General features: G+C 43.7%; 2 protein-coding genes across 4 annotated transcripts in view; both read right to left on the bottom strand.

The window, feature by feature from the left end:
* The window catches only part of LOC121281031 (syntaxin-binding protein 1), a 140,622-nt gene that overhangs the window by 58,409 nt on the left and 57,270 nt on the right, over positions 1-24,943 (bottom strand). The gene's annotated exons all lie outside the window — the stretch shown is intronic.
* Positions 19,278-20,428, bottom strand: LOC121280965 (N-acylneuraminate cytidylyltransferase A-like; the record flags this gene model as incomplete). Its single annotated transcript, XM_041193453.1, has 2 exons — positions 19,278-19,544; positions 19,745-20,428. Coding segments are annotated over 2 exons (951 nt in total), but the record flags the coding sequence as incomplete, so codon positions are not given.

Raw genomic sequence — 24,943 nt, 5'->3', positions numbered from 1 at the left:
GCCTTATATATTCAGATGCCAGAATCTTTGCCTTTTTCTCCCCATTCTGAGAGTCAATTATAAATGATATACTGTCAATGTAGGTGGGGGGGACATTGGGTGGTAGCTGAACAGCTGGCTGCCACAAATGCAACAATGCTAAAAAAAAGTGATTTTTGCAGCCTAATGAATTGTTTTGGAACAATATTTATATTATAGTGTTAACAAACAAGAGGAAACAGAGGCCTGACAAACAGCTCTTCATAAAAGCAGTGCCTCTTCTCAAGTAATAGGAATACCTAAATGGATCTTTTCAACTTGGACCTTAAATGTCATGACTGTCATGTGAAACTGAGCACATCTAGTGAAAACCTAAGGCTTCAAGTACGCGCCAGCCACAGAGATCCATCATAAACAGCTGATAGATTCCTCTCAAATGCTTGTGAAGCACTAGATTTAGATCTTGTGAGTTAAGTAGTGGTCCAATGATATATAATTTCCGAGCGCTTTACAGCAACATAGCTTGATTATACCAGTAAAGTATCATTAACTAATAAATCAAAATGCATGCAAAAATTACAGGCAGAAGTGGTAGCTGACTAGTTCTCAGCATTAATGGCCAGTGCTCAATCTCCTTATAAATGCAACTTCTCTCTTTCGTCCAATGAATCTATTGCTGTTCAAACCTTTTAGGTAATGCAGTGCTTTAACTGTAACACATTCTAGCTTTTCAACTAAGGACATGTATTGGCGTAGACAGCACAGTGAGATCTCTCTCTGTTATTCATGCAAAGTACACCAAATTTAGGTTAGTTATTTTTATATTTCAAATAACAGGTTAGGAGGAGGTTGCTGTGGACACTGGAGAGTTTAATTCTTTAGATATTTTCAGGACACCAGTTATAGAATCATACAATTGTACAGGACAGAAGGAAACCATTCAGGCCATTGAGTTTCTGCCGGCTCTTTTGAAGAGAAATCTATTCCTCCCACTGTCTCCCCATATCCCTGCACTTTTTTCTCCTTCAGCTATTTACATCCCCATCTGAATCTCATCAGGCAATGCATTCTAAATCTTAACCATTCATTACGTAAAAAAGCTTTTCCTTATATCATCTCTGATCCTTTTGCCAACCACCTTAAATTTATGCCCTCTTGCTATCAACCCTTCAGCTACTGGAAACAATTTTAAAAATTCTTTCCTGGGATGTGGGCATCACTGGCAAGGTCAGCCATCCCTAATTACCCTTGGTCCGAATGCCTTGCTAGGCCATTTAAGAGGGCAGGTAACAGGCAACCACATTATTGTGGATCTGGAATTACATGCAGACGAGGCCAGGGTAAGAACAGCAGATTTCCTTTCCTGAAGGACATTAGTGAATCAGGTGGTTTTTAAAGACAATCGATGATAGTTTCATGGTCACCATTACCAAGGCGAGCTTTATAATTCCAGATGTTTTTATTAATTGAATTAATTGCCATGGTGGAATTTGAACCTATGTCCTTAAAGCATTAGCTTGGACCACAGGACTTCTAGTCTAGTGACCTTACCATTATGCCACCATCTTCCATTATTGCACGCTAACTTCCTGTCTAAAACGTTAAAACGTTTGTTAACTTGTAACAGCTTCAAATGTGACAGCCAGGAATGTCAGCATAAACGTATTGCCAAAAGCACTAAAAAGAGCACACACGTATGAAATGGTTCTATGTCCAACTTCTTTTGTCTCACTGTTTGACCTCAGAACACGTGCTAGGAAGCAGCTGCAAAATTCCTTTATATCCATGTCCTGAAAATACATAAGACAGTTCTCCACTGTGATACATATGAATCTTAGGATTTAAAATTCCATCTGTTAAATGATTCCAACTTTTTTGCCTCCTCCTTATCCAGAAGTCCATTCCACGTGTTAATCGTACTTTGTGCAGTAACAGGAAGAGGAAGAGATTGATCCTCAAAATGAGCTTGACTCAGTGGTATAGCCCAGCACAGGGGAAAAACATGAGCAACACATCAGAGCTAAAGGGCTCGATGGACTGCATCACAGGACTGAGTCAATACTACCCTGTGCTAGTGGACTCACACCAAAACCTATTAGGAACTATCACACTCTGAAAACATACTTTTCTAATGCAGTGAAATGTTACCATTTCTCCTCAGTTTCAAAGTGGAGTCAGATAATCAACATGAAACATGCATCACTACCTAACAGGCTCACTAAAATGCTCACTTTACACGTAAATAAATTCAGTGACAATTGTTCCTGTACAGTGAACGTGCTATTGTTTCTCACCACTCAGTGCAAAGGAAAAGAATGGATTGCCTTTATACAGCACTTTTCATAGCTGCAATGTTACAACCAATAACAGTGTCGTCACTGTTACAGCGCAGGAAACACAGCAGCCAATTTGTGCATGGCAAGGACCCAAAAACAGCAATGAGATAATAACTGTATTGTTTTTTAGTAATGTTGGCTGAGGAATAAATATTGGCCTGCACTTCTTCCAAAGAATCTTTTACATCCACCTTAGAGGGCAGACAGGACCTTGTTTTGGCTTCCTATTTGAAACTCTGACAGTGCAATGCTCTGAGAACTGCAGTGGAACATCAGCCTGGATTTTGTGCTCAAGTCTCTGGAGTGCACCTTGAACCCACAACCTTCTGATGCAGAGGCAAGAGTGCTTTCGCTCATTGTTTATTTTTAATTGTCTTATCCATTAGAATCTGGTTGCTCTTGTTGAACTGTTGCATGCCTAATACACCTTGTTTATTGAATACACTGAAGTCCCACTACAGTGTTGCACAGCTCTTGTCGACTATCCAATGCATGCTGCTGCAAAATGCTGAGGCGCAGGGTTTCACTCACATTTCCTTGACCAATGCAAATCCCATCTCAATCATGCTCCTTTGAGAGGCTGAATACTTATCTATAGACAAGGGCTAGGCACAGGTGGGTGGTAAAAGTCATCCCAAACCCACTGTTACCATCTTTAAAGCAATGCTACACCAGGGAAGGTCTATGGTCTGTTCTCTTCATCAGGAGATTGAAGGGCAGGGAGGAGGAAGTGAAAAAAATCCCTTTGAGAATGTTAGGCACAAACTAAAAGTGCTGGTGAGGTTCAGAAGGTCAGTGGCGAGAAAAGATGAGTTAACATTTTGGGTACGTATCCCCCATCAAAACTCGGAGCCTTTGAGAATATTATTCATTAGAAGGCAGCTTCAGGAGCCTGGAGGAGCAGCATTGATGATGGAGTTACAGCTTTCCTGAGAACTCCAGTCTCAAATGGAATCCATTTCATACATTACAACAGTGACTACATTTCAACATACTTTACTGGCAGTAAAGCACTTTGGGACATCTAGTTCATTAAAGGCGCTATATAACTTAGCTAGCTTAGATGGCAGCATAGTGGTTATGCCACTGAGCTAGTAATCCTCTGGCTAATGTCCGGGGGACATGGTTTCAAATCCCACTATGGCAGCTGATGGAATTTAAATTCAATTAATAAAATCTGGAATATTTTTAAAAATAAAACTAACCTCAGCAACGGTGACTATGAAACTATCATTGATTGCTGTAAAAATCCATTTGGTTCACTAACGTTCTTTAGGGAAAGAAATATGCTGTCCTTACCCAGTCTGGCCTACATGTGACTCCAGGCCCACTGCAATGTAGTTGCCCTCTGAAATAGCCTAGCAAATCACTCAGGCCCAGGGCATCAGGGAAGGGCAGCAAATGATGCCCACATCCCATGAAGGAATAAAGAAAACAAAACTGCAGGTCTTTCTTTTTTTCTCTCAATTATGTGTCCACAGGAGCTTATTCCAAATTAGTTCCTGCCTGTTGACTGAGTGCTGAGGCGTTCACTGACGTCTGCTTTGCCCTTATATATATTCTGCAAGCTTCTGACTCAGTGTTTGCCGATCACTAATTGTGAACAGGAAGTGCAACAGCTGGCTGTGTAACTAATCTTATCGTCTATGTCAAAAGCCCCGACTATCCTGTTGGTATCAGCAGTTTTTATACCAGGTTTCTTTTCCAACTGAGAGTTTGACTTTTTAAATTTGAATTTGCCTTTGACCTGTCTGTAAAGTAGAATCCAATCCCAATACTGCTGTTACAACTGCTGCTGGAAAACCTGATGTTAAATTTTCTCTTTAGCACAAAAACTATCATGTGGTTTACAGTCACCATTTTCACTAGAGCCTGCTTGTTGCACACAAGGAGTGGAACTTAATGTAGGCAACAGGAGTCCCGTCTGCTGGCTGGAGAGCCAGCAAGAGCTCCGCGTCGCTTCGTTATAGGAAGGATCGTCGCACTTAACCAGGCATTTAACTGGGAACTGGCGGGCCTTCACCAGGATCAAGGACCCCAGAGGTGGAAGTCCCATCCGCTGATCAGAGGCTAGCAGTACTTTAGCAGTGTCACTGAGACAGTGCTTGCTGCTAAGGCCCAGGATCATCAAGGGGCTTTGCATTGACTTGATGCACCAGACAGGTTTTAACAAGAAACAGATAACTTTATTACAGAAAGCTTTTCAGATACTACATGCTTGAACCAGGTCCCTCAACAAGAATTCCCCCCCCCTCTCCCCCACAAGGTTACCCAAGCTTAGGACTCACTGGTCGAAGTCTCCAAGAACAACCACATCACCCCTCATAGACAATAGGAGAGACTATACCTTCAGTTACTACAGGCTCCTAGGCCACAAGCGAGTGATGGCAGGAGAAGGATCGCAGGGTGGGGGTTCACAGGGGAGGGGATAGGAGGGGGTCAACTGCAAGGATGGGGGATGGCTCTGAGCGGGCCCCCTCCCTTCCCGACGGCGGGTCCGTCAATCAGGTACTGAGTGCCTTTGAATGAGGGACTGCCCCCCCAAGGGACTGCCCGGCCAGAAATCCCCCTCCCCCGGAAGTCCTCAAACAAACCCAACAATGTTTGTTATTTGAGCTTCCCGCATGGTGAGTCCTTGTCAGCCACAGAGTGAATACCAGTGGCAGCAGAATGGGCCTTTAATTGCCCAGTTAAAAGCCTCAATTGGTGAAGGGCTGGGAAGGCCGTCCACGAGCCTTCCTGCCGCTGACTTAATTGGGGCCAAGGAAGGAAGACAGCAGGGTCTCCACCTGCCACCCTCCTACCTGATTAAAGGCCCTCCACCTCCAAACTTGCCTTTGGAGAGGGCATTAAAATCCGCCCAGTGAATCAAATGGATTCATCAGGCATCACCACAACTTTTTTTTTTAAAAAACATAAACGGTCACTGAGTCACTGAGTCACCATTTCAAAGAGGAACTGCTGATCTTGAAGTTACTGAGATCACTCCTAATTTCCAGAGGCAATGGGGATAATTTTAACCTTACCTTCAGGGTGGGAGTGGGATGTGTTCAGATCAGATACCGGTTTTATAGAAAGTGAATTGTACTCTTCATTGATTCAGGCAGGGTTTAATATAGATGCACAGTCCATGTCCACCCCATTATCACCCAGCAGGTTAGGTAAAATTAGAATTTGTATTTAGAATTATATTGCTGGACAAAAAGCTTCCTATTGCTAGGTTACATTCAGACGGTGCATTCAAGATTACTCTAGACGGAAGTTTTTTGAGGATGTGCTGTTAAGTGTTAATTCATATTGTATTAATTGTTTTGGTTACAAGCTATGACAGAAATTAAGGCCCAAAAATCTGCACTTGCAAAATTCTTTGAGCTTGCCTGAGCGTTTTCTTAAAACAAATATATGATCCGCAATGATAAGCAATGACACATTTACGCACGGTTCCAATGTCTCTTATATTATTGTACTCAGTTTGTTAAAAGGGATTAGTTGCTGTGGATCTAAATATCTATCAGCTTCCTAGTGAGAGGAGCCTCCATGCAACTCAAGCTGGCTAGCTGACTCCCAATATTCAGAGATTTCTCAATGCTGGGAATGAGAGCTCAAACTGACCAGCTGAATTCCTGGGCGTATTTATTTGAGACAAGAGAGCAGAAGAGCAAACAGGCCAGAAGAACACGTGCACAGCAAGTCAACCCAACACAACTATGGAGCAGAGAGGTTAAAATAACGTGTATGTGAAAGACAAACAGATGGATAGAGTCAATTTTAGGGAGATGGAGCTCGATGAGGAACAGAAAGGTTACAATGCAGAGGGAGTAAAGTGGAAGGAGACAAAGGGGGAAACTCGTCCCACATTTGCAAGAAGTGTGGGAGCGGGTGGGAAAAAAAAAGACTTTTTACCCGCTGGCCGTGATGGCAGCTTCTCACGGCTATCGTCCCAATCCCACCGCATTAATTATGCATTCCCAGGAAACACACCATTTCCATAGCAGTGGGTTCTCTTTCATCCACCATGCCATCACCTCGCCACTTCCTCATGACGGGCACCATATTTAAAGTGCAGCCAAGCACGCACCTTTCAGTGCTTCCAGCCCACGGCTGCTGCATGGAAGACATGGCCCTGAAATGCAAGAAGATTGCAGCACCCCAGGCTTAAAGATACATCCCTCGAACCCCCACTCTGGCCACAGGATGGGCAGCAACATCACCAGCCCAGCTTGGAGGCGGCAGCGGTGGTCAATGCCAATGTCCTGCAAAAGAGGACAGCCACACAGTGCTAAAAAAGAATGATCATCTCTGTTCCGCCAGGGTAAGTCACTCTTCTCATCACTGCAACTCACACACTCACAAACCCATCACACATCCTCAGGGCCCTCACTCACTGCCAGTTCAAGGGACATCACCATTCACTCTCTCACACACACCTTCATTGTCCTCATCCCATCCATGGCACCACTCACCACACACACATGCCAGGCATACTTATCATCTGGCCAGGCAGGAGTCCTGCTTACACTTTCTCCATCTCTATCCATGCAGGATAAGCTGGCACACAAGAAGGAGATGTCGCAGACTGGTGGAGGAATGCCTGAAATCAGGGTCCTCACAGAATTTGGAAACAGAGCCATCCAGCTGGCCGGCGACAATCTAGACCGTTCCTGTGCTGATGATGAGGTCGGCAGTGCTCTGCAAAGTGAGGGTCCCAAATTGCAACATCCATCAGACAACCATGCCGTGAGTGATGTGTCCTCTTTCACAGGCTACTGCCACGTACTAATTATCTCTCCTTCCCTTCACAGGCACGTCTAGGAAACAGCCCACAGAGTCCACAACCCAGGGTCTCTAATCAACCCCTGAAAAAACCTCTGAAGAGGAATCTGATGGCACCTTCTCTGAAGTCCCATCACAGCTTCACCCACACTCTCCATCAGCACAGAGACACACACCTCGGTGGGACCTAGCTTTAGAATAGCCTTGGAATCTCAATCTGGTGAGCACATTGCACTTTTTGATCCACAGTAGGTGGCAGCCAGGACTTGCCAGGTCTCCGGCACTTTGAGGACTGTTGGAGGCCAGAAATTTGCTGAGTCCGAGTCAGATGATGAGCCTCTGGACTCGGTCATGTCACAGTTGCTGGAGCTGCAAAGACTAGCTCAGGAGCATCAGGAAGGGATGTCTGCTGCACTCCTCAGAATGGAGGAGTCCATCCACCTTCAGGCTGAGGTGAGAGCACCTGCATGCCAACACACTGAGGTCTACGCTGGTAGGATATTGACCTCCATGGAAACCTGGGTCCAGTGCATCACTCCTGCACTGCTGTGGGGGCAGAACTCCTTTGCTGAAGCCATAGTTGGCCTCCAACCATGTGTACATGAGCAGGATGTGGTGCAGCTCGATCTCACTCCAGCTTCCCCTCCTCCTCAAGGAGCCAGCCAGGGTCCCTTGGGCACCCATAAGGAGGGGGATCAGCAGTGCACACCACGGTGCCATCCATCCAGGTGACTCTGGGAGTGCCTGGCCCATCCAAATCTCCTTTTCCTATGATCTCAGCAGCTCTGCTGTGGATGTTCAGGGAGAACGAAGATGCAGCAGCAGTGTTAGGAAGGTTAAGAAGATGTAGTTGCACAGCCTGGGCACGGGTGTTAACCTCTGGTACATAATGTTCACGACTGTAAATAAGGTCTCAACAATGTCTCCCTGCCTGTGGCTCCTTATGCTGATGAGCCGTGTTCGTGTCACTCACATGTGAAACCTTGTTTACTACACAAGATAAAGGCAGGTGTCTGTTGGATCCAGTGCCCTGGTTTGTTGGGGCGAAAGGATCCGGGTTGCATGCTTGTTTCAATGTGACTGAGTTGGTTCCAAGACAGAGAAGATCGTAGACCATTCTTTGAAGAAACACATTCTGTTTATTTAGAAAAGGAGCTCAGTAGCTACACTTGTGTGCTTACATCTCAAAACTCTGTCTTTACTCTTCAGACTCTAACTCAAAACTACTGACTACAGAGGTAACTTGCACTACTCTGCTATTGGGTATCAAGATCATTTTATCTTACATGACAACATTTGTCTTAAAGGTATATTACACATTAGATGACTACATCCCTCCCCCTTTACTCAAATACATATTACAATTTTTTCTCAAAATATCAAATTATTCACGAGATAAATAATTTACAAAGTCAGTCTTTCTGGGGGTTTCCTTATGCACGTGGAACGTCTCAGCTCTACAGCTTCAGATGTTTGATCCGGAACCTCCCTAACTGGAGTTGTCTGAGTATCTGGTTCTTTAGTAGATACCAGCAAATCTGTTTCTTTGACTCTTTCAGGTACAGTCAAATCTTCAGACACATCTATATCAGTTGAGTTCTTTCAACAGGAGACATTGATTCAGTAACGAACACTGGTGGAATAATTTCTAGGTTTTTGGTTTCTCCTCTTCTTATATGATCCACATGTCTCTGTATGACTCAATCGTCCACTTTCACATGGTAGGAAAGAGGTCCCATTACTGCACTTATTTCACCAATTCATTTATATCTCTAAAATTTTTCGCAGATATTTTCTCTCCTAAGTTACTTACACATCTTGTCATGACTGTGACAGTCATGTCCAATTGTCTGACTTCCCTGCCTCCTTTCCACCTTCCCCCCTGCCCTCCCAAGAGTTTGACATAATTAGGCTCAGTCCCAATTGGAGACGGCACATCATTAACAATTCCACAGGTGTGACACCTGTCGTCATATGAGGGGTGGTTCTATAATGGAAAAGAAAACGTGCTAATTTAGTCACTATAGAATCTCTAGACAATTTCTTAAAACTATATTTGAATGTCTGAACTCTCTTGGCCATTTGAAGGAGGGTGGTATGGTAAAATTTTCACATGAGTAATACCATTGAGGCTGATAAATCGTTGAAATTCAGCACTCGTGAATACTGTTCCATTGGCTGATACAACCACTTCGGGTAATCCGTTGATTGTGAAACTTCGTCGTAGCTTGAAAATTGTAGCAGAAAATGTCGGCAACCTCACTTCATATATGTCGATCCATTTTGAATGTGCATCAATGATAAGTAGAAACATTGTTCCCATAAAAGGTCCCATATAGCCAATGTGTGCTCGCACCCATGGCCTTCCTGGCCACTCCCAGGGGTGTAATGGAGCTGTCGCAGGTAATTTTTTTACTTGCTGACACTGCATACATCTTCTCACTAAGTTTTCTATTTCTCAATTGATCCCAGGCCACCATAAATAGCTGTGTGCCTTCATTCTGGAAATTCAGGGGTGTGCACTGTGAAATTCAGACAACAATGGCTTTCGTCCTTTTGGAGGAACAATCACTCCTGCTTCCCACAACAAGATATCTTCCTGGCTGGTTATCTTATATCTTCTCAGGAAATACGGTTTCATTTCATCAGATCCTTGTTCTTGTGACCAACCATGAAGAACCTCTCCCACTTTGGATAAGACTGGGTCTCAATTTGTCCAAACTTTAATCTGTCTACCACATAGCGGTGATGAGTCCAGGAAGTTTGATAATAAAATGAATTCTTGAGGAATTGGAACATCCTCATCTTTTACTTGCATGGGCAGACGACTGAGTGCATCTGCATTTGCAATTTGACTTCCGGGTCTATGAAAGAAAGTATACTCATACGCTGCCAAGATCAATGCCGATCTTGGTACTCTTGCTGAGGCTGTAGGGGGTACAGCCTTGTCTTCACTGAATAATCCTAATAATGGCTTGTGGTCTGATATGATAGTAAAATGATGACCATGTACAAATTGGTGAAACTTCTTAACACTGAAAATGATCACCAGGCCTTCTTTTTCTGTTTGAGAGTACCCTTTTTCTGCAGTATTGTGTGTTCTCGACACATATCCTATAGGTCGTTCTGATCCATCATCCATTCAATGGGAAAGCACTGCTCCCACTCCATAGGGTGCTGTGTCACATGTTAATATCAACTCTTTTTTTGGGTCAAAATGTACTAGAAGTGTAGGTGATTGTAAAAACTCTTTCACTTTTGTGAAAGCTTCTTCTTGTGGTGTTTGCCAAGACCATCTCTGGTTTTTCTTGAGAAAGTAATACAGTGGTGCCAGCTCGGTCGACAAATTAGGCAAGAAGTGTCCATAGTAATTGATCATCCCCAAGAATGATTTCAGTTTGGATGGCACTGGTGCTCCCCTAAAGACTTTCTCTTTTTCTTCAACTGGATGTAGGCCTTGTGAATCTACCTTGTGACCTAGGTAAGTTACCTCTTTTGCTTGGAATGTGCATTTTTCTTTGTTCAACCACACTCCAACCTGCAAAAAATATTTCAAAACTTATTCCAACTTCATCAAATGTTAGTTTTTAGTGAGTCCAGTCTGAGAACATCATCCAGATAAACTACAACATGGGACAGTCCCTGTAGTAAACTTTCCATGGTTCTTTGGAATATGGCGCAAGCTGAAGATACACCAAATGATAAATGGGTGTATTGATACAACCCTTTGTGTATATTAATGGTGACATACTTCCAGGAGGCCTTTTCTAATTCCAATTGTTGTTAAGCACGATTCATATCCAGCTTCGTATAGGCAGTTTCACCTGCCAGTTTAGCATACAAGTCCTCAATTTTTGATATGGAGTGCCTATCCAATTTAGCCACTTTATTGACTGCTAATTTTATAGTTCCCACATGTTCTAATGCTACGGTCAGGTTTGAGAGCAGGTACAATTGGAGCAATCCACTCTGAAAATTGCACTGGGTGTATCACTCCCAGTTTCTCTAATCTGTCCAGTTCGGCATCTACCTTATCCCACATTGCATAAGGTACTGGTCTTGCCTTCATGAATCTTGGTGTTACCTCTGGATCTACATGAATTTTTGCTTGAAGCCGTTCAAACTTTCCAAGTTCATCCTTGAAAACTGAGGCATATTTTTGAAGTAGCTATGAGAGCCCATTAGTTCTCAGTTGGAAGATTCCAGTCCATTCCAACTTACTTTCTTTCAGCCACTTTCATCTGAGGAGACTGGGTCCCTTGCCTGTTACTACCATTAAGGGTAATTTCACTGTTTGACCTCCGTAGTGTACTGTGACTTTACTCATGCCCTTGACTTGTATGTCTTCTCCTGTTTTTAATTTGTCATCAGTTTCTTCCAAATTTAGTATATGCCCCCCGTGATTGAGGTATTTAAAAGTATGCTCACCTATCACCGTAGTGGTTGCTCTAGTATCCACCTCCATTCTGATAGGCCTCTCATTCACTCTCATGGTTACATAGTTAGGTTATATAACAAATAAATATTTGAATTTATTACTTCAGGCCTTTCAATGCTGTCTATCTCATTGGGTTTTTGCTTTTGTCTGAAAGTCTGCCTGATTCTATCTTCACAATGTCTCATGAGGTGTCCATTTCGATGACAGAAAAAACATTCAATTTTTTCAAACTATGATTCATTACAAGGTTGCCTACTTCCACCTCTGTTACTATTATGCAGAGGTGGAAGTAGGCAACCTTGTGATGAATCACAGTTTTAAAAGATCAAATGTTTTTTATGTCATGTTTTAGCTGCTAATTTTGTTTCTTAATTTTGTCTGCTTGTGGTGGCTGCTTCCCGCTTCTGAGTAAAGCTTTGCACGTTCACGGTCTTTTTAGCTGAGGCTTCAACGTGGAGAACAGCTCCATTTTGCACTCCCTGTATGGCTTTAGAGTCTGGCACTGCACCTTCCATTGCTGGAGCGATTTCCAATGCCTTCTGAAAATCTAAATTTGTTTCAGACAGTAACCTCTTCTCAATGGCATCTTCATTTATACCGCACACCAAACGATCTCTAAGCATATCATTGCTAGATGTACCAAAATCGCAATATTCGGTTAATTGTTTCAGACTTCCCACATAACTAGCAACCATCACCCCCGCAGCTCTATTCATTGAGTTAAATTTGAACTGTTGCGTTGTCACTCACTGACAGCTTGGGCTGGTAATGATTCTTTGAGGTTCACTAATTAATCAAAACTTTTTGAATCTGGAGCACTGGGTGCCAGGAAATTTTGAATTAATCCACATGTCTTACTCTCACACGTGAATAAGAGGATCGCACGCTTCTTCTCCTCCCCCGCAAGGTTGGTCACCTGGAAGAAGAACGCAAAGCTTCAATATAATGAGTCCAGTCGTCCGAGATTGGATCGAAAGGTTCAACTTTTCCATATTGCGGCAGGTTCTGAGGGGATTACTTCGATGATCAGGAAATACAACCCAGGAAATACAACCACCGTGCGAGGTACAACCCGATTTCCATTCTTCTGGATTTCCTTCACTCTTTGTTGCTTTTTATCTCATCTTATCATGTCTTTTCTTGCTTTTCACTCATCACCAGTTTGTTGGATCCAGTGCCCTGGTTTGTTATGGCTAAAGGATCCGGGTTGCATGCTTGTTTCAACGTGACCGAGTTGGTACCAAGACAGAGAAGATTGTAGACCATTCTTTGAAGAAACACATTCTGTTTATTTACAAAAGTAACTCAGCAGCTACACTTGTGTGCTTACAACTCAAAACTCTCTCTTTAATCTTCAGACTCTAACTCAAGACTACTGAATACCAAGGTAGCCTGCACTAATCTGCTATTGGATATCAAGATCATGTGATCTTACATTACAACATTTGTCTTAAAGTTATATTACACATCAGATTACTACAACATTTGTCTTAAAGGTATATTATATATCAGATTACTACAGTGTCTCAGTCCAGGGACCCTTCCTTGCACTTTGTGCAGCCTTCAGACCAAAGTGATGGTCTGGCCTCACACTCTATGGACCAATTAGTGATACCTGCCCCTCGACGGTGCTTGTCATTGCTGCCAGAATGTAGTGGGCAGGCATCACCGAGTTCCGTAATTCTCTCTGCGTGCTCTCAGCACCTTTAAGGTGGGGCTGGCTCCCCATCTCGTCAGCATCTATGACCAGTGACGCTGTGCCAGGTGAAGGCGGACAAAAGATCAAGTGCTTCTAAAGTTTCATGGCTGCATTTCTATGATATGACACTGATCACGGAGCACAAGAGAGCTGCCCTTGTCCAGACAGGAGTCAGACATTCTCAAGTCCAAGTGAAGCTCTATGGACTGTCCTCACTGCATGTCATCATCATCTTTCTGGAATGGAGCGACTATCAGGGCCTCCGCTGCATCTCCATGACAGGAGCATTATCACAGAGGGTATGCGCACTCTGCATGCTGCAAATATTCACAGATGTGAGGATCTATGGGGTCTCGTCATTATATATCATCATCATCCTCCACAAGTCTAGCAGCTACGAGGGTCTCCCGTGCACCCCTGCCTTGTCTGGCCAGTGTGAGGGCCTCATCGCTGTCATCGTCGCCTACAAGGACCTCCTCACCCTCATCAGCGTCAACGTCCTCCTCATTAGAGGAGATCTCCAACTCCTCCATCTCCTCCTCAGCCAGCTCCTCTACCCATTGCAGTGCCAGGTTGGAAAGGGCGCAGCAGGTGACGACGATGAGTGACACCCTCTGTGGACTATATTGCAGGGCTCCACCAGACCGGTCCAGGCACCAGGACCTCATTTTCAGCATCCCAATGGTCTGCTCCACCAAGCTGCAAGCTGCTGCATGAGCCTCATTATACCGTCGCTCTGTTGCAGTCTGAGGCCACCACACAGGTGTCATTAGCCAAGTCCTCTGTGGGTAGCCCTTGTCCTCGAGGAACCATTCCTGCAGTCCTCCAGGGTCCACGGAGGCATCAGGGATCTGTGACCGACCAAGAATGTAGGAGTCATGCACACTCCCTGGAAACCGTGTGCACACCTGCAGGATGCATTTGTGATGAGTGCACACCAGCGAATGGAGCCCTTGCAGTTGCCATAGTTGACCGCTTGTTGCGATGGAGATCTGAGTGCAGTCGACAGCACCCTGCATCTGTGGGAAACCCGAGATCTGGGCGAATCCATTCGCTCTTGCATCCTGGCTGTCCTGGTGCCAGGCGAAATGCACAAGGTTGTGTTCCCTCATGAAGATGGCATCCATGACCTCATGGATGCATTTGTGGGTAGAGGTTTGTGATAACCCACAGAGCTCACCTGTGGAGCCCTGAAAGGAGCCACTGGTGTAGAAATTGAACACTGCTGTCACTTTCACAGCCACTGGCAGTAGATGCCCTCCATGTCCCCGAGGCGCCAAATCCTGCAACAGCAGGCAGATATGACCAACCAGTTCTCTAGGTATGCGCAGTTTTTGGGGACACTGGTTAGTCATCTGCAGGAATGAAACGTAGTGTCTATAGACCCTGCGTCTAGCGAAGTGCCAATGGGCGACCGCTCACTGTGGCTCTTCAGCAGCGAATGCGGGAGCTCCAGCTGCCCCTTCTTACAGAGGGTGCTGCTCCTCCCTCTGCACACTCAGGCACCTCCGTTGCTCTCTTCTTCATCATCTTCGCTCTCTGTAAGCCACAAGGCAAACAGCTAGATCACCAAGCTCCATGCTCCTGATGTACTCCTCCTGCAGGATGAAAGAGTGAGATGTGTGGGTTAGCATGGGTGTTCTAAGAACCTCTTGGTTAAGTTTGAAGACCCCTTAACGCATCCCGGAGTGTACTGGCCACCACTTGGATAGTCAGAGTTTAGTGCACTGCATGGCTGCCCAAAACCCCACCATCCTCCACCCCACTCCACGTGACCAGTTGGAGGCAGCTTTGCCCATTGGACTGCATGCTGTGCACTCAGCTCAGGCATTCTCCTAACCCACACTGCAAGGCTGCACTGTTAGCTTGAACCAAGGGGGAGACTGGTCCACACTGGGATGATGACATTGCAAGGGGCTGTGAGTGCCTCCACCAGTGACTGCTCCATGGACAGCTTTAGTGAGGAGATTGTACAACGTTCCCAGTCGTCCAACTGTTCTGCAGTCCACTGAAATGCTCATTAGTTTGCAATCTGTTCCTGAGGGGTGAAAAGCTCTGGAGCACTTGGTGGCACTTTCATGTCATGGCATTGCTTGAGTGGACAGATAAGCTAAAGGCCCAACTCCATGCTTGACAATGTGGTTGCATCTGAACTGTCTCAGCTGCAGAGGAATGGTCGCTTTATACAAGATTTCCGTAATGTGTGGCCGCTTCCCTCCCCTCCACCCTGCATGTGCTTGTGCTTTAACCGCTGGGCAGCCCTTGCCACCACCCCCAAGTCACCTCAACCGCAGGGCAGCACATGCCCACCTCCCCAAACCACCTCAACCACAGGGCAGCCCCTCCCCCCCACAACGCACCTCAACCTTGAAGTCCAATAGGCGACCCTTGCGAGCACTGCACAATGTTACTGTGCACTCACCTCCGAGTTCCCCTCAAAGAGTAGCCCCACCCCCCAAGTGCATGCCTTATATATGCTGTTGTGAAACACATCTGTGTGCAATCATGCTGACGTGCTCGGAGGATCCAGCATGGTGGGGTTGGGGGACAATTCCGGTGGGCTGGGCTTATAATGCGATGCAGATGTATTACAATGAGGTTCCCGACATCCGACAGTGGGAATCACAGCCCGCCATCGACGGGCAGAGCAGACGATTGCAAACTAGTTTCATGACGTTGTGAAGTTGATTTTTGGCCTTCTCACCATGTTGTCTGCTCATGCTGCCGAATTTGCCTGACACCAGCAGGCACGGAAAATTCCGCCCAATGGCTCTGCTTCTGCTCATGCCAATGGTGAGAACCGAGAGGCAGGAGGGGATGAACCAAAGCATATAAATCCAGAAACAGCATTGTGGAATCTACGTTAGTATTAGTAAACAGAATGAGATCCTCTCAGCAAACTGATTGGCTCATTAAACTGTCCAGTCAAATTGTAAAAAGCAGAGCAAGGAAAAATGCTAATATCTCAGAAAACAGATGTCGCAGCAAATGATGCAGCTGCTTCACAAATAGTTTTAAATATCGATGGTAAATCAGCAGCTACTGCCCAATGCCCCTGTCAAAAGCACTGCACGTTTTTTGAAGCTGTCAATTTTTAAAAAATTCATTCAAATGGTGCAATAAAACCGCTGTAGTAAGTTTTAAATTAGTGACTGTCCCTTTAAATCCAGTTACTACACTGGATAAACACTGTAAAAGAATAGAGGCCACAGTTCAGATCCTCATGGCAAAACCGTGCTGAAATGTTTGTACTGCAGCTGGAACAGTATCTTCATCACAAGATTTCTGCCACAATTGGGCTGGCAGTTACTGGGAGAGGGCCTGTACCAAAAACCAAGTCTTTCTAAATACTCTCCACGAAGATGGGAACTCACCTTCACTACCCGTTATCTTGAACAATGATATTTAACATGTGTGAAAGTCAACAGGTTGCCCAAGTTCTGGCAGAAGGCTCTCTCTGGTATCGTTTCGTACATTAGTGTTTTTTCTTTTCATTTGCATTTTTTTCTGTTATGGAAACCTAGCAAAAAATACCTCCTGTGCTGTGTTATTGGAATGACTTAAATCAAATTACTGGATAACAAAAAATGACTTTGAATTGACAGCCGTGGGCCACAGTGAAGTTTTGTCTGTCTAAACAAGATTGATGATCCTGAGGGAGGCCTCTTCATTAGTGCAGACAGTGATAATTGCTTAGTGATAATTGCACTGCATTGAGTTAGGTAACCTCAGCCAAGAGGTGCTACTGTTGTCTTTATCATCCCTGGGCTAGGGAGGGGAAATATCAGCCAGCGTTCCCACTCTCAATCACTACGCTCCGAGATCTGTCAGTAGTCATCAGGAAGTAAGAGAACTGACACTCGACTCTCTTGTCTCCCATTGCTGAACAACAGAGTCTCACGAGTCAGCGGAGGACTGCTGGCAAGGCCTGTGGAACCCTATGGGACTCTGAGTGACTGCATTTCGGGAGACAAGGGGAGATATCTGGAACCGAAAGGAATTATTATTTTTTTTTTTTAAAAGTACAGAAGATAGCATGAACTGAACAGGTTTTTCTGCACCTCAATGTCATGTCTGAGCTGTTGCAAACACCCACTTATCGTGGATTCTACCCCTTTTGTTAATGAAGTCAAAGTAAAAATAACATTGTTAATGAATGGGCAACACACAGGTGTTTGTAACTGGCTTTGTCTGTCATGAATGAAATTAGACTAGTGGGATGTGGTTAATCATTAGTGACTCAGTGGCATAATCGAAAAATGTATAACAATTCCTGTAATCCTTTTTACCATTCTGTGATGGTTATTCCAGTGTGTATATTCATCTGCACTTCCCAATTAGTTTCTCCTCCTCACTGACTCTAATCAGAGCTCTGCTCCACTCAACTGTAATCCGAAGCTCAGAGAGAGAAAAGAAGAGAGCAGGATTAAATCTAATTATAGAAGTAAAGATTTGAGCCAGTTTCCTGATCCAGGCCCTGGAGCAATGCTCTCTTTTGACTAAGAAATCCCCTTAAATCTCAACTGAAGCAACAACAGGAAATGAGACCGGAAAGATCACCAGAGGACAAAAGCAGTCTTAATTAACTTAATTTTTAATGGGAAGTGGAAACTACAGTGGTGGTTAAAGTTTGGTTGTCAATGTGGTGAAACATTTAAAGAAATAGACATTTAGTATTTCAAACTATTTTTCTCAAATTCATTAAAATCTTCGCTTTGACACTTCCATTCCTACTCATGGACATCTCCAAATTTTACTTCCCCTCTTTTAATTTCAGTTCAGTATGTTTGATGTTTAATTTTGCTTCCAAATGCAACCCATTGAGGTGGGTTTCTCTGAAGTGAATCTTTTCTGTTGAAGGAAAATTGAATAAAATTTGACGAATTTTTATTCAGTCCCATTAATCAAAGAACAACAACTGGAATTTTGAATAGACATCCAGGCAGATAGACAGGTGCCTTTAATATACTAAAACACCCCAAGCTGCTTCACAGGAGCATTATAAAATAAAATTTATCACCAAATCACATAAGGAGATATTAGAATGCAGCTTGCAGCAATATATTATTGACTTGAGAATGTTTTTGACTAAACCAATTATATATTGATGATACAAAAGCAAAATACTGCAGATGTGGAAATTTGAAACAAAAAGAGAAAATTCTGGAAATGTTCAACAGGTCTGACAGAGAGAGAGAGAGAGAGCGCGAGTGTGAATGTTTCAGGTCTGTGTTTGTTGACCTGAAATGTTGGGTGGCATCTTCCAGCCCTATTGCGGTGGGGGGGGGGGTGCAGGGCCGTAAAATGCAGCAAGATGTTCAAAAGCGCAACGACTTTGGTGGGACCGGAAAACTCTGCCGGTGGGAGGGGCGATAAAATTCCACCCATTCACCCTGGCAGCCTCTCCACAGATGCAGCCAGACCTGCTGGCTAGTTCTAGAATTTTCTGTTTCTACTTATTATGATGTTTGCAGCTGCAACAGGTATGCCATCGCATTCCTAACTCAACCCTAAACAGTGCTGACATTTTTCAGATCCTGTCCCACAACCACACAAAGCTTTTAAATGGTTCAGATTTTAGAAAGCTTTGAAAGTAGCTGGAATTCCCTCAGAAATGTGGCTGCAACACACCTTCCTCTTGTCTTCCAATAAAAATTGGCTTCTGACAGCTGTTCATCTCACTCAAAGGGGCGCCCATTCTAATTCTTGTGTTAACACCCGGTCCAACCAATTACACCCGATTCTGATTTCAACACAGCTGTTCCCTGTAGTATGTTTTTTCAGTGTCAGAATATTATAATTGATTAATATTTATATATTATTGTATTACTTTGTATGTAGTGCATTTTTTTTCCTTCAGTCACTCTTTCTTTTAGCCAGCAAGTGCACATATTCAGTAAATTCCTCTCGAGATTTAGTTCCTGCATTGTGCTTACAGATGTGGTTTGTCACTTCCAGAACAGGAGATGTCACATCGTGAGGAGCACCGCAAACTTCAGCTGTCTTCAGGCACTCGAGGTCAGCTTCACTATCCCAAATAAGATACATTTTCTCAAGGGATGCTCAATTTATTCATCAAATCTTCCACAGTGTTCAGCTTGTTCTGGATATTTCCCCCCCCCAATTCAGGTTTTGATGTATTAGAGTCAATCTTTGGGGTGAATTCCACCCAAACATTTGTGTCCTTTAGTGTTCTGAGAACTGGAACATCAAGCTCATTAAACTTCCTCTTGCAGCTTGAGCTTGGGCCTTCCTTGAGGTCTTTATCCAGGTTACAAACCAGCAGCTTTACTTCCCTGGGCTTGCCAAAGTAACCATAGCTCATTACTCTGATAAAAGCAAAATACTGCGGATGCTGGAAATCTGAAACAAAAACAAAAATTGCTGGAAAAACTCAGCAGGTTTGACAGCGTCTGTGGAGAGAAAGACAGAGTCAGAACTGACAGGCCAGCACCAGGGCGGGCAAAGCGCTGCTGCCATGATTGCTGTTGCTACTCTGGCTGCTGCTGCCTTCATAGCTCTCATTACTCTCTGTTCTGCAATTGGCCAGTCAATGTCTATATCAATGTCGACATTATATTCTGGTTCCATCTCAAAGCAGGTCATTTTACCATCCGGGAGCCATCCAGTCTTAATTAACTGCATAGCGGCAAAATAGAATGAGCCATTTTCACAGAGTTCTCCATGCTCTTCTTGCTTTTGGGGCTTTTTAGCTGGATTCAGATTTAAAGGCTTTGTTCCCTCACCTTTCGACACCTCTTGCCAGTGAAAATGATGGTGTCTTACAAAAGAAAAGACAGAATCGTACCCCTCTGCCTCGATCATCTTCACCACATCATTCAGATGGTGTGGCTGGAGACAAGGGGAAGTGCACTGTATATGGTCCACCACGTCAATTACTCTGTGCCTTTTCAAGAATTCCAAAATGGTGTCCAATGAACTTGCTGTGGCTTTTGACACTTCTGGGCTTCTATGATGTACTTGAGCTCCAACCATTTTTGCCACCATCTTAATCTCTTTATGATCGGTTGACGCCCATACACTGTCAAACTTATTTGGGTCTTTGGAGGCCCTCAGCACCCAGCCGAGCAGGGGCACCCCAGCCAGCAGTTTGATGTTCTTCAGCGGGATCCCCTTACTACCTCCCTGGGCTAGGACTAGAGCGGCCAACTGCTGCTGCTGCTGCTGCTGCGGTTGCTGCTCTTGCTGCAGCTACTCTGGCTGCTGCTGCTTTTGGCGCAGCCTTTCACTTTGCCTTGGGCCTCGCTTCCCAGTCATCAAGTCCACCCTGACCCGGCCCCTCAAAGCTCAGCTCAGGACAACACAGCAGCGCCTCAAGCCGGGAGCCGCACTGAGACTGGGCCGGTGCCGAAAGAAAAGAGGCACCTGGATTTGAACCAGAGACATTTACAACTGCAGTCAAATGCTCTACCACTGAGCTACACCCTCTTTGAAACAGAGGGACAAGTGTCACGGACACAGGCAGAGAGACTGCGTGAGCAGAGATCGAGGCAGGTCTTGGGAATGATGCAACTTTTCCTCACACTTAAATTAAGTAAATTTTGATATTAGTTCTGCCCGATTTCAAACCAGGGACCTTGCGCGTGTCAGGCAAACGTGATAACCACTACACAATAGGAACAATTATGTGATTGAACCTAACATTGTAGCTGATCCATCCTATAAAATTACTTCACATTCACTTCACTTTATAAATCCTATTGGGGAAAAACACAATTCATTTTGATCCCAAAATATCATCAATGGCTCTTATGAAATAATTGAATCTTGTATTTTTTTTTGCTGTTTTTAATTTTCCTCATTTTTTTTTAGATTTTTCCTGCAACATAATCTATTCCTCTGGCAAGTTAATTCACAGTTGTAAAACGGCCTGAGGTGTCTGTGCTGAATTTTTTTAAGCTGCTATTTCTGCAGGGAAAAGCTTTGCCTTGATGCTTATGACTGAGAATTTGCCAAACCGAAATCTCTGGGAATTAAATACTGCCAGCAGTTTTGGTCTCCATTTTTAAGGAAGGATATACTTGCATTGGAAGCAATAAAGCAAAGGTTCACTACATTGGTCCCTGAGGGGATTGTCCTATGGTGAGAGACTGAGTTGATTGGATTTATATTCTCAGGGGTTTAGAAGAATGAGTGGCAATCTCACTGAAACGTATAAGATTCTGAAGGGGCTTGATAGGGCAGAACTGAGAAATTGTTTCCTCTGATCACAGAGCCTAAAATATTGATCAAAACTTATTGCCTTCATGCTTCTTCACCTAAATACTGCAAATTCTGATACCTTCCCTACATTATCATATCCTAAGTCCTTTCCTTCTCAATCTTCTTGTATTGCAAGTCTGTCTCCATTCTACATCCATACCTATATCCATAGAGCACAGTCTCAGAATAAGGGGCCAATCACGAGATGAGGGACGATTACTTCACTCAAAGGGTTGTGGATCTTTGGAATTCTCTGCACTAGAGGACTGTGGATGTCCCACTGTTGAATATGTTTAAGGCTGAGAAAGGCAGATTTTTGGTCTCTCAGGGAATAAAGGGATATGAGGATCGTGCAGGAAAATGGAGCTGAAACCCAAGGTCAGCCATGATCATATTGAATGACAGAGCAGGCTGAACGGACCATATAGTCTACTCCTGCTCCTATTTCTTGTTTCCTTGTGCTTAATGTATGATCCTGTGTGAGGAACTGAGGTCCTTGAGAAGTGGGGTGGAGGTGTCAGTTCGGCATGGATATACAATGCAGACTGACTTGCAGAACAAAAAGATTGCAAAGGAGAGGACTTAGGATATGATAATGTAGGAAAGATCTCAGAATTTACAGTATTTGGGTGAAGAAGAATGAGGGCAATAAGTTTTGATTAATATTTTCCCATCTCTAAACTGTAATGATTGCTTTAATCAATTACTGTATAATAATTGCTGACTGCACTTTAAAAAAACTAAGATGGGCCTCCCAGCTCAATGCTGGAGAAATGCTATCAGGAAACTCACCCAAATACCTTCGGAAAAGGTATTCCCAGCCATGGCCAGAGAATAACTTCTATTTTAATAATGGTCCAACATGTACTTGAAACATATTTAAAGGCAGTTCTTGAGTCATTGGCTGGGAATTGAGCTACAGACGTTTGCTTGAATCTGTGCTGTGTTAAACGTGAGTGTGATTGGTAGCAGCAGTATGAGACAGCACTAAGTGATAAGTGTTCTCATACTTGAAGTGCTTGCGTTCCCCAGTGTGATTCTGCAAGTAGGAGTGACTGTGGAGGACATTTCTGCAGAAGCAATTATCTTGGCGATGGTGCTGAGAGGACTCAGGGACAATTGTAATGAGTAGGTACTTTTTCACAAAGTGTGACAGTTCAGCACAGTCAAACAGCATGACAGGAAAGCAATGGAAGTAAGTAATTTGACGCATAGAAAGTGCATGTTGTATGCAAGGATCTATATATCTCATTAAAAGTCTTGTACCTGTGCTATCTAGTCCTTTTATTCTATTATCCCTTACACACTACTTCCACTATTCAATCTTGGCTCCGCATATGCAGCACCATCAAGGACTACTACAGAAGTATACTGCTGATTGAAAAGCTGCAGCATTCCTTGGTAAATTACCTATAACATATATTTTTATCTGTATTCTTGCTACCTGCAAATTTCTGACAAGAGAGTCTAATCATGTAATAAAGTTATTAAGTGTATTTTTGCCAAGTTGGTAAATTGTGATTTTCGTCACAGTACTGGTCAGTTTTGTCTCTTAGGAATAGATGGTAACTCTGTGGTCATGTAAGGCAGGAGACAGCAATGTGGCCACTCATTTTACTTCCCTTCCATTGAACTCAATGCAAATTTTTAAAATTCGGAAGAAATGTAAAATGGGCAGCCAATTCACTATTATCCATTTTGCACTATTGCACCAAGGTAAAACCTGCCATTTTATGTTTAGAAAAAGATATGACATTGAATGTGTAAGTCACATTGCAAGTATTCACTCTACTGTTGCAGTATCTGTCACAGCACAAACCTATAGCAGTAATCAATGTGCTAGCATTGATTTCAGGTGTTCCTGTGTGTGCCAAGAACTAACCCTCCAAAAAACTCTCTAATACAGAGACGGTACCAATGTAACAGCTGTGCCACTGCATGTTTCCAAATACTGGCAGTCGCCAGTCTCTGTTTAAACTCCCAAAAGCCACAGTTTAGTAGAACATTCCAGAGATGCACAAGATAATGCTTCCATGAATGCCCCTCTAATGACACAGCAAGAATCTTAACCCATTTCAATGTAATTGGAATGTAACAAGATTCAGTTGAATTGCTGAAAGCAAGATTAATATTGGCTGAAATCCTGGCCTCCCCACTTCAGAAAATGAAAATTATTGCATCTCTGGCTTTGCATCTAATCTCACAATGAGACTAATCTCCAAAAATAAAAAAGAATTTTGAAAACATTAGCTTTCAGGAGTGGAGGAGGAGAACAAACAGCAGAACTTGATGCTGCTGCTTTTTGCATTCTGTCGAGCCGAAATATTTCAATGCGGTCTATACAGAGAATTAATTTTGGCAGCAGTGCATGACTGGTTTTTTGTTCATCCAACCTCTTTTTTAAAACCATTTTGTCCTCATTTTTTATCAATTATAAAGGGAAGGGTTCTGTAGTGTATAACATAAATATTGTATACGTGTAGTGATCACCATTGTAGAATGCAAATCGGATGGCCTGCTATCAACGGCTTCCTCAGCTATCATTGTAAAAGTTAAATGGGGGGATCTTTCTTGTAATTCAGAGTGTAAATTGCCTACCCAAATTGTGTTTAGTGAATGTTACTTTTAGTTTGTTTGTTACAGTAAAAGTCTTAAAACTTGAAATCTTGCTTTGTGATCATTACAGTATTGAATGGAAGTTTGAATTTATTTTTATAATTGGTCTCTACAGGGATTGTATCATGTAGAATGCTCCTCTGAAATTAGAAAATATTGCATTAACATTTTGGCAGTAAGTCAGTGAATTCTCTGCCGAACAGCCATTAACACCCGACTGTATTTTTTTTAAAAAATCAACTCAGAGCAGAATATGGAGACATTGTTAGGATATACAGCATAAAAGTAAACTTACAATACGTCTCTAAATGATGGAGAGGGAGTTACCACTTTGGTCTATGTGAATTTGTTTGCAGTGCTTATGCATAGAGGTGCACCATGGAGCCAAAAATCAAATGTAGATTTATTTGGCTGTAACCTATGAGCTCCACATTGTCAGATTTCAGGAGGTACCCCAAAGATGCGCTGGGGAACCCTTCTAGGAACTTCAAAGGTAAGGGTTTGCACGGCAATTGCCCAGAAGTGCAAACCTCCTCTGGGCAATTGCACTGCTCTGGGAACAATCCACAACTGTGATTTAAATCGCAAACTTCGGATGCTTCTAGCTATATTACACAAATAGTGTAAAAAGTTAGAAGAATCAAAACGTCTTCTGGGTAACTATTGTAAAGACGCAGACCACCATCCCTCCCCCCTCCCCCACACAACCCTCCCCCATGGGACTCCACCCACACCCCCAACCCTTGAGGGGACTCTCCCCCAACCCACTGACTACCCTCACCACACAGTATTCCCCAATCCCTCCCCCGCCGACTTCCCATGGGATTTCCCCAGACCTGAACCGACTTGATCCCCGCCCCGCAGGCCCAAGCCCCACCT

The sequence above is a fragment of the Carcharodon carcharias genome, chromosome 8 (genome assembly GCF_017639515.1).
Source record: "Carcharodon carcharias isolate sCarCar2 chromosome 8, sCarCar2.pri, whole genome shotgun sequence".
NCBI lineage: Eukaryota > Metazoa > Chordata > Chondrichthyes > Lamniformes > Lamnidae > Carcharodon > Carcharodon carcharias.
The sequence above is the reverse complement of the archived record's forward strand: the minus strand, read 5'-3'. Positions and strand labels throughout refer to the sequence as shown.